Below are 10,974 nucleotides of genomic sequence, written 5' to 3'. Positions count from 1 at the left end.
ATTTGGAGGAAGGCTGTGCTCTTTGATGGAGCATGCAGCTTCAGGAGGGAGGCTCATGGAGGGAGGAAGGGGATACCCGCCTAGTTAGCCACATCAGCCGAATCAACGCTGGTGATCAATAGGGTAACAGATGTCTCGGCCAAATTGCCCACACATCTACTCGATTGTTTTCTTAAGAAGCTGCTCTTTTGTAGATCTAGCTACACATCTTTATTGACTTTTCCAGCTCTCCACGTTACGACTTCCTCATGTCTATTCACACAGCGGCAGTATGTGATAATCAGTGAGTACCAACAAAATGGAAACTGGTTACCGCTTTATACACTTAGAAGTCAAATATGTGTTACCACTTCTTTCTCAGCTTTATGAAAAGTCTATGAGAACTTTTGTATTTCCTCTTTCAAACCCAAACCACAAGCGCTCACGTGTTCTACTTTGTCAAGTGGTGTTTGGTTCACTGTGAACATGCACTCGACATCTTAAAGCGAGCCTCAAATTTTAGCAACAACATCTAGAAAAAGTTGACATAAATGCAGGTCGTATCAAATTTCATTTTACACTGGTTCTTTGTACCATGAGTTTTCCACAGGGATATATGCTCTTAATGAGGTTATAAATTTGTAAAATCTTTAAAACATAGAATTTAGAATTATGTGTGAAAGTACAGTATCCTGGCAGAATAATACCTCTTAAAAAGCCCTTGGAAACTCTTCAGATATTTAGTATAAAGACATTTACTTATTTTTATTTATAATAATATGAAGTTATTCCTGAAATATCCAAGAATATAGAAATGATTAAATAAACTATGTCATATTGGTGTACTTGATTTTCAAAACCAGCATGTCTAAAGAACAGTTAATGTAGAGGGAAATGCTCACCACAAAATGTCAGCTACAAGAACTGGAGATTAAAAGCATATGCTGGATACTTAAATTTGTTAAAAATGTTCTCTAAAATGACTAAAAATACATGTTTATAATTGTTATAGTTTCTTAATGATGAAATTCTGCCAGTACATACAAATAGAAATATTAATAAAAATGTGACCTCTAAAGAGAACCAATTAGTAGAAGATTTTAAGGGTTTAAAGATTTAAAAATGCTATTAAAGATCCTTGTCTGTTTGGTTTTTGTTTTGTTTTGGTTTCTTACTATAGGCTGCAGTTAGTCTCTATTGGCAAATGCCTACATGGACACCATTTAACTTACCCTTTCAGGGAGACTTTGACTAGATGCACATAAAGACAGAACTTAAATGTCAGCCAGTTCGGTCTCCCTCCGTCCTCCAGGGACAGTCGGCCCACAGGCACAGAAGACTTTCAGATCATGAAATAGAAGAACAAGTCAAACGTCAAGCCAACCTTTGTAAACCGTCTCACAAATGTAAAAGAAGAATGAAGACAACATATTTGCAAGCTGCTTGCATTCTATAAATCACTTTTACATGTCGTTTGTTTCATGTGATAGCCTAGGTTGTTTATTATATGCAGGGAACAACTCGTCTTGAGGCTGAAGGTGCCTGTTAGTCCTGCAGTCACTAAGCTCAGGCCCGAGTCAACATCAAACCCCTTTCTCTTATCATATCACAGTGTGATGGATGAGTACGTGAAAATCTATTTTAGAATATGCACAAAGAACTGATTTTAATTGCATGCTTAACAGCAAATATTTGAGTTTTGTCCTAGAAGGCCTGAGTTCTGTTTGCAGTTCTGTTATTGATTGTGTGCCGAACCATACTTGGTATGTTTTTGACTTGTCCTTATGACCCCTGGCTTTTTATCTGAAACCCATGGGAGCTATGACATTATTTAATTAATTAATACTGTGTGCTCTTTTTTTCTTTTGTGGGCTTGCAGTAGGCTGAATAGGGATTTTTTTTTTAAAAAAGCCAATGGTTATTCCCTGCTACATGATATAGAGAGCTGACAATTATTAACCAGTTCCTCTGATGGAAGATATGTATATTAAGGTCAGGAAAAAGCCTGATGAAGATTTGGAAGGAAGGATAATTCTCTAATCTGCTTGAAAGTTTGCTAGAAAGAATATAGTTGGGACGCGGCGTCTCAGCTGTGTTCTCATAATGAAATTCTAACTCTTGGGTTGGCAAATAATAAGGATGTCGCTGTAAATCATCTGATGAACCTGAAATGGGTGACAGCTTAGGTTATTTGGTCTAGGACCCATTATCTCACAGCAAGTCGATGGGAGAAGTTTTCTTTTGCTAATACGAACAGTTGCTTGCCTTGCATTATGGGAAATCCCGTGTTATCACTCTTTCTACGCGTAGTCTCTCCAGCTGCTCTGATATTTGCTGAGACTCCAGCCTCACTCAGGAAATTAATACTGCCTTGCTCTGTCTAATTAGTTATTGAATAACTGATTGTCTTCTGTTCTAATGGGGCACATCCTAGTGATTCTCTTAATATATTTCAAATTATACTCAGCTTTCCTATGAGATAACCTTCCACGAGCTGCCATCCCAGAAGGCTTTGCTTTTCATATTCTTTGCCCTCCAACTCTTAATTGTCTTTTAGTTGCATCCAAACTCCTGATGAAAAAATTTTAATGTTTTATCCCTATACTTGAACCTGACCATAATTAACTTTCTTAAATATCAAAGACTTGCATAATGAGATTTCTCTGCTTTCTCAAAAAGAAAGATACCAGCACGAATAGAGAGTCTTGGAGCTTTCATATAAGACTGATGATCTAAACCTCTGTTTCCAAGCTTATGTATGGATCTTGGGCTTAAGAATTCACTTTCCCCTTCCTCAGTTTTACCATCTATAAAATGAGTTACCGGTAACTACTGCATAGCGTGTCTGTGAGGATTCAACGAGGAGCCAAATGTAAGAAATTGACATAGATCTAGTTTACAGTAGATGCTCTCCAAGAAACGACAAATTTGATGATTACACTGCTATGGGCTAAACTGTTTCCCTCCGCCTAAGTTCATACTTTGAAGCCCCAGCCTTACCTCAGGAAGCAAGTTCCTTTGGAGCTGGCGGCCTTAAATTCAAACAAAGCCGTTAAGATGGTCTTGACTACAGTTTGATGGATGCCATGGGATGAGGGAATCTGAACAAACAGAAACCTAGGGTTCTGGCCTCCAGACAACAGACTAAGCAAGGCACGGAGGAGGTGGCTCGGTGTGAGTCAATTAGGGCTTCAGAAGAAACTAAGACTGCTGATACCTTGATCTTAGAACTCTAATTTCCAAAATGGTGAGAAAATACATTTTCTTGTTAAAGGTACCCAATCTGTCCTATTTTGTTATAAGAGTTCTGGAAGATGAATCACATATGTTCACATTTTCCAGAATATCTGACCAGCCTCTCCTATTCTAGTCTGTCCAGTCCTCTGGTTAGTGATAGGCAAGCGAGTAGGAATGTGGTCCTGTAAATCATTCCTCGATTGGAGGACGAGATTATCTCAAGTGATCATGGGCAGAGTTCTTTCTGAGCCTTAAATTTTCTTTTCTGTGCAATGTGGGGAGAATGGCTACCTGTCTCAGAGTATAATGAGGAGTAAACTGACGAGGCGTTTGTCAGCTCCATAGATTCCGGTGTTTGGAATGTAGGTGACACCCCCCCCCCCAGAACTTTACATATGCAGTATATCATTTACAGGCTTGCTTTGCCATCCCTGCTTGCTTTGATCAAAGCCCAGCCAACTCCACCAATCCTCCTTTCTAGTTAGTGTCACACAAGTACATATTTTGGGCTATTATTTGATTGCCTTTTGGTGTGGAAAAAAGTGGCTTTGATCAGCCTCATAGTTGGCTTGAGCCCAAGATTATGACCCCTTAAAGCGAGTTGCCACATGCTTCCAACATATTTTCTAAAACTCCTTCCAGTTTATTGGTTTCATCCAATGCTTTAATTACTTCATTGCAAGGATCAAGCTCAGACAGCTTTTCTTTCTGGTAGCTCTTCACACTTGCCATGGAGGTAGGAAGAAGGCAGGGTTTATTCAGAACTCCACTCAGGCCAATTCCACAGTGTGATGCTATTCCTCAAGGGTACTTGATCCAGCTTTGGCATTTTCCCGTTGTTTTAAAGATATATTGTTCGCTCTGATCTCATTTCTGCTGCCAAATGGTTTATAGAATAACACCCCGTTGCTTTTTAATTCAGGATGGTATGTGCTTCCACACATATTTCACCATGATTCATGGTGCAAGGTTCTTCTGTGACAGTGGCCGATGCTGCTTCCTAGCATCCAAGGTGCCTTCTGCTCCCTGCCAGTTCCTATCTTCACTTATAGTCTAGGCTGTCAGCACCATATTTTTTTTTTTTTTTGTGCACAGGAGATGTTTCTCTCTTTTACCCATTACAATTATGTTAAAATTTTCACATTCGTCTTTTATTCAAGTTAATATATGCTGGGTTCTTACCATGTATATGTTATTGTAATACTGTAGATTATTGCTAATATTTAGAATAATGCCAGAGAGTCCTAATTCATTTTAGTTTAGTAATTCATTTTATTTTTAATTGGGTTTGTGTGTGTTTATGAGGATAGAAGCAGAGTCTTACACATGTTAGACAACTGTCTCACCATAGAGTCATATTTCCAGTTGTTTCTAATATTTAATTTGGAACCATGTTTGCATATATATACATATATATATTTAAAATGATTTACTGATTTTTATTTTATATGTGTTGGTGTTTTACCTGCCTGCATGTCTGTGTGAGGGTGATGGATCCCCTGAAACTGGAGTTACAGACAGTTGTGAGCTGTCATGTAGGTGCTGGGAATTGAATTCAGGTCCTTTGGTAGAGCAGCCAGTGCTCCCAACTGCTGAGCCATCTCTTCAGCCTGGAAGCCTTTATATATTTTGACATGACTTTTCTCCTACATTTTATACCTATTTGTTGTTCCAGCTGGATGACTGTGTGCTTTATTACTTTAAAAAAAAACTCAACAGGTTGTTGAATTCCCTTTGTCATTTTCAGAAAAGTTTTCGTCAATCTGTTCCACATGCTTTTCCCCTTCGGCCTTTTGTTTTATAGACTACAGACCACCACCTAGTCTTTGATAGTGCAACGCTTGTGATGGGTGGTTCAGGTTTTGTTTGTAAACATTCCTTCTCTCTTTTCTGAACAGGGATATCTTCTTTCTTCGCTTTCACCACAAGACCGGACCTCCACACGCTATGGACCTGTCTTCATTCATTCGGTGCTTGAGGAGTGGCAGGTAGGTCAACTTTTGCTGAAGGAAGGAAATCTTTTAGCTTGTATTGACACCCATGTTTGGAGTGAACAATGGGCCAGAAGGAAGAGAAAAAGGTGAGAGAAGACAGTTAAGGACAAATATACATATCGTTAGGAATCTAATATAGAATTTAGAAGCATGTCAAGATCTAGTTTATAACATGGAATTTGTTTTACACTTATTTTTCACCCCTCCCGATCGCCCAGTTTTTGGTATCATTTTATAAATCTTTAATTGATAGTCATTAACTAGTCCATTGTTCAAAAACCCTTACCTGTCTTTTGCAAGTTAAATATTGTGCCAGGTAGTAAATTAACTAGAAGCACAAGATTTCCATTCCCACCCTTAAGAACGTTACTATCTAGTTGTGACAACGAAAGCATAAAGGGGGTCACAAAGAAGCAATGCAAATGTTGAGGAGTGAACACTCAAACTGAGAATGTGAGTGTTGAGCTGAGTATCTGAAAATCCGATATTATTAGCTATTCTGTCACCATGGTTCTCTTTTTTTTTTTTTTTTTTTTTTTTTTTTTTTTGCTATGTGCCTGAGTAACTCATGTAACATTCAAATGTCCTTTTTTCCTTTCTCTCATCTCTTCTCTGAAAGAGAAAGGGGGAGGGGCTGCGAGTGTCGTTCTTTAGCTAAGATATAAGACAAAAAATATTTGGGATGATTACTAATGGTCTGTTTTGTGTTGCTCAGACTGAAGTATACGGTTAATTATGGACCCTAAGTTGCCTTTTAAGAACATCCAGTCGGGGCTCAGAACTACGTCTTCCCACGATGGTGGGCTGTTTTGTTTTCCTGTATGGAATAGAGTATTTCCCAACCTTTATCCAAATGAGAAAAAAGCTTAAAATGCATCTTGACATGGTTGGAGAGAAATGTTTCCTTGAAATTTTAATTTGTCTCTGTGAAGAAGGGGACCGTTGGTCTATTTCATAGGCTGTGCAAGGCTGGGCAGACAATTCCTTAAGATCTGGAAGCCAGGATTCCATCGAAAACCAATTCATTTTGGTACAGGTGACCTGTTAAACCATTAGGAGGCTAACACTTTGCAGGGATTATTTACAAATCCACGTTGGACGCAGATAGCAGGACAGCGAAGGGAGCCCAATAGATGCACCTGGCGAGCAGGAAGACATTCAGGGAAAAAGGCTGGAAAAAAAAAAAAAAAAAAAAAAAGCCCAGATCACAATGTGGTCCAGAGCGAGACCCAAGGTAACCCGCCCTGCAGCCTCGGACTCCAGGAGCGCCAAGTTCTCCAGCTAGCGAGCATTCTATTGATTCACACTAGCGTCCTTCAACAGGTAGCGCCAATTACAGCCCCCAAAGCACGGCGCCAGGGCATACTGGCTAGTAAGGCTGTCAATCAAATACCTCACCCACTTTCCTAAATTATCCTCTCCACCTGTCACTGGCTTTTCGACCGACCTATCCCCAAACTTCTTTCCTGCCTGGAGTCCCGGGGACTCAGGTCAGTGGAGCTTGTCATTGGCGAGAGGATGTCCCGCCCTCTGGCGCCTAGAGGGCCCCGCCCCCGCCGCGAGAGGCTGGGAGAGGGAGGAGGGCGCGGGCCGCCCGGGGCGGGGCCTACCCCCCACGGCGGGGGCGGAGCCTGCGGCAGACCCGCCCGCTCGGTTAGGACCTCGGAGAGCGCCAGGCACCGGGACCAGAGGGACCCGAGAAGCGGCCGGAGCCGGGCTGGACCGTCGCCCGCCTGCGAGCCCGCAGCCTCCGCGCCCTCCGCCTCACGGGCTGGCCGGCGGCTAGCGGCGTCTGAGGAAGGTGCTAAGTCTGGGGTCCCGAGGGACACCCGTGCCGTCCCATCGCGGCTCGCTCTCACACCTGTGTGCGTGCTTGTGAGTGTGCGTGTGCGTGTGTGTGAGTGTGTGTGTGTGTGTGTGTGTGTGTGAGTGTGTGTCCCCGCGCGCGAACCCGCTCTGCTGTTTGTGAGGTGCGTGTGGCGTGCGCCGCTGTCTGTGAGGGCTCCGGGGCTCGCTGCCCGCCTTGGTAGCCCCGGCGCCCTGCTCGGCAGGAGGGAGCGAGGGAGCCAGCTCTGCGCGCCCTGCAGGCTGAGGCGGGACTCGGGCCCGCAGGCGTCACCGCCGCCTCACATCCACCCCCCCTCCCCGAGAGCCGCCGCTGTGCAGAAGAGGTGCCGGGCGGGGAGCAGACACGGGAGACCAGGGGCGGGAGAGGGACAGAGAGAGGAGACGGGGACAGGTGGAGGCAGGCGTCCCCCGCTCGCCCCTCCCGTCGGCTGTGGCCGTGAGTCACCCGCAGATGTTTTGTGGTCCGGGTCTTTGGGAATACGGGGTGAAAAAAAAGCCATTTTTGCCCTATCCCCCAATTCCTGCTGAGAAAGAGGGAGCGTTGAAGATGATGGGGGGGGGGAGCCCCGAACATGGTGGCAGAGTAAATATTGGCTCCCGCACAACGTCGCTTTTTCTGATAATAAAATATTCGGAGTTGACCCTGAAGAAGGAAAGCCCCTTTTCAGAGCGATCCAGAGGGTCTTGATCTGTTGGGCTCTGGTTTGATTGTATAATAATGATGATATAATGCTAATGACGATGATGACACTGCCTTTTATTTTTACCCCAGTGCTGATAAAGCATAGCTACAGCTGGGGAGAAAGCCCTTGAAAATCTGATGTGTGGGGAAGGAAGACTGTTGCTCTCTGAGTTGTGCTCTCTTTATTTTATAAAGACATGGCTTTTTAAAGTTAAAATTCGACAAAATGAAGCCTGAGCCCCAATCTCTCCCCTAGACTACGTCCAAGGCACATAAAATGGGGACTAGCTTCTCCTGTCTTGACTGATGAGAAGGTAAAGGCTTTTGCCCCGTGCGAATCCATGTTTGTCACCCCTTCTCTTTCCTTTTAATTTTTTTTTCAACAGTGTTTAAAATGAAGAAGTTTAATTTCCGAAAAGTTTTGGACGGTTTAACTGCCTCTTCCCCTGGCAGTGGCAGCGGCAGTGGCGGTAACAGCGGTGGGGCTGGAAGTGGCTCGGCGCATCCCGGAGGGACTGCAGGGGTTCTCAGAGAGGAGATCCAGGAGAGCCTGACTTCAGACTATTTCCAGATTTGCAAGGTAGGTTTTGAATTGGCTTTAGGGTCTGTTAAATTTTTATTTTACTGTTGCGAAGGAACAAGGAAACACATGTAACACACACACACAGACACACTCTCACACACTCAGGGCTGGAAATTGTCGGGGAGCCAGCCTCAGAGCCCAGTACTAGGTCAATTAAAATCATTAAGACATCAACTTGGGCATTAATTTATTAAAAACAATGGTAGTTTAAAGAGAAGGAAAACACAGACAAAGTAGTATCTGCAAGACGTTAAGGTCCAGTCAGGGGAGAAAAAGAGATTTGTGTACGAGTAGTAAACTGAAGGAGAGACATGGGGACGCGATAGTCGATTGGTTTCCCGTGTTGTCATCCGGAGAATCTGACTGCTAATTCTCTCTCTCTGTTCAGTAAAAGGAATAAGGTTCTTACCGAGGTGCTAGAATTAGGTAGGTAATAGATTAATGAGCCCAATAATAACTTTTTAAAAATTCTAGATATGAAAAAAAATAGTTTAGACTCTTCATGAATGTGCAGATCCTGTGGATTTAATGCTTTTGAGAAGTTGCAATACTCATAAAAACTCCAAAGTAATCACTGTTCTGGTTTCTCGAGAAGACATTTTAGGCAGTTATATTTTGATTTTGAGCTTCTAATAAACAAGCAGAACTTTGGACAGGGAAAGAAAATGAGATTTTAATAAAACAGATGTAGCACTACTACATAAAGATATTCTAGTATCACTTTGTAAAGTGATATATATATATGTATGTATATATCTTTTATTGCTCTTTTTGGGGGTTGCCTTTGAGTATAATTTTGATACGATTTATACAAGGAAAAAACTTTATACAAATGAGTCTAGTTTTATAACTGTGTTTGAATACATCATAAGAAAAAACTAAACTTTAGAAATTGCAGGAATTAAGTACCAAACAATTTTACACTTCAAAAAAGGAAAATTTTGCAAATTCTTAATTTTGTAGTAAACAAATGATATATAATAAGGTTTTAGTCATTATCTCAGCTCTTCCTAGAAGGATTATTATGAAATGTTAAACCTATAGTCATTAGTTTACTTAAAGCTCAAGCTTATTTAGAAGTAAACATATTTAATCAATTGTGTGAAATTTGAATGCAATAATGATATCTTCTCTCAGATGATATAATAGATATTATATCAGCGTAAGGAAGAGCTTAATATAGTGGTCATGAAACAAGGGTGTATAAGAGTCCTGGAAGCCAAATTTGAATTGCTGTGCAAGGGAATTATATCTTAATTCTCTATTTCGTTTCTATTTCCTTTCCCACATTCTGAGAAAACTTCCTTTAATCACCTCAATTAATGAATCTGATGGTGATACAGAAGAATTTTATTAGAGATAAAATTAGAACAGAACAGGTAGACTTCTAAACCGGATGTTGGCAGCCGAGGCTGTAAAGCCAGGAGAGAAAATTTTAAATAAGAACAATTCTGATGTGTAAACACAGGAAAGAAAGTTCAGCACGTGGTCTCCTACAAGTTCATTAAGAAACGAATGGCCATGGCTAGTGGCAGGAGTTAAGTGTGTGCTATTTCAAATGCAGATGGCATGGTAGGAAGAGCACTGGCCTATGAGCCAGCTGAATCAGACTTAAAACAAACCTGCATCTGACAGCCATACTATCATGGGGAAGAGATTTTTCTCCCTGGAACCTTGATTTCTGCAACTGTAATATGTGATTTATGCTTTCTTTATCTGAAAGAAAGTTCATTAGAATCTGAGGACAAAATGTGCCAGTACACAAGTTGGAAGGGGTGATAAAATATTTATATTGTTTTTTTTTGTTTGTTTTTGTTTTTCGAGACAGGGTTTCTCTGTGTTGCTTGGGAGGCAGTCCCTGGAACTAGCTCTTGTAGACCAGACTGGCCTCGAACTCACAGAGATCCGCCTGCCTCTGCCTCCCGAGTGCTGGGATTAAAGGTGTGTGCCACCATCACCCGGCCATATTTATATTGTTAAAGTTAAAAAAAAATCACCTTGTTTGTAGCAGAACAAATACAGCCATTATATTATATTTAATATAATATAAATAATATATTAAATAAGAATATATTATTTATGGCAATAAGTTTCGAATAATGAGGCTAGGCAGCTGTATTAGATATGCACTAATAGTACTGAAGTCACCCCAAATAAGGAAAACATAATAGCTTCTTTGACAAGGACTATAGTTAATTTTGAAAAGTGATTATGTAACTATTTTTATAGGTAACAGTCTATAATGAATATATAAAATGGATTAAGGAAATCCAAAATTAGAGCCATTATTGAAATGAGGACTTCATTTAGATTTACTGATTAAATGTACAAAGAACATTCTATTCTGAATAGTAAGAAGTCAGCACCTTCTGTGTACTTTTACCTTTCCAACATGGCTAAGATTAAAGTGGAAATCTAGGTCCTGTTTTATTGACCCGAGTCCCCTCACCCCACCATCTGATGGAGAATCAAATCCTGTTTCCTTTGTAGTTCTGCCTTTTATGCCGTTTCCCCTCCCCAGTACTTGTTCATTTCGTCTTATTTTCTTGATTTGTATCTTGAAAATACATTCTGATTTCCTCACTTCTTATTTTACCTTATTATACTTCATTTTGTTGTAATAATGTTATTACCCAGATGCAATATGATTT

General features: G+C 41.1%; 1 protein-coding gene across 1 annotated transcript in view; it reads left to right on the top strand.

Moving 5' to 3' along the window:
• Positions 1–6,912: 6,912 nt before the first annotated feature.
• Positions 6,913–10,974, top strand: part of Stxbp5l (syntaxin binding protein 5L) — a 208,717-nt gene continuing 204,655 nt past the window's right edge. Inside the window, exons 1-2 of the mRNA XM_050148905.1 lie at positions 6,913–7,011; positions 8,127–8,320. Coding sequence (XP_050004862.1) covers positions 8,135–8,320 — 186 coding nt within the window. The 5' untranslated portion in view covers positions 6,913–7,011; positions 8,127–8,134. The remainder of the gene's footprint in view (positions 7,012–8,126; positions 8,321–10,974) is intronic.

This window comes from Alexandromys fortis, unplaced genomic scaffold (genome assembly GCF_014885135.2).
Source record: "Alexandromys fortis isolate MF-2015 unplaced genomic scaffold, M_Fortis_MF-2015_v1.1 scaffold_4, whole genome shotgun sequence".
Lineage (NCBI taxonomy): Eukaryota > Metazoa > Chordata > Mammalia > Rodentia > Cricetidae > Alexandromys > Alexandromys fortis.
Note: the sequence above shows the minus strand (reverse complement) of the source record. Positions and strands in the feature narration are given on the sequence as shown.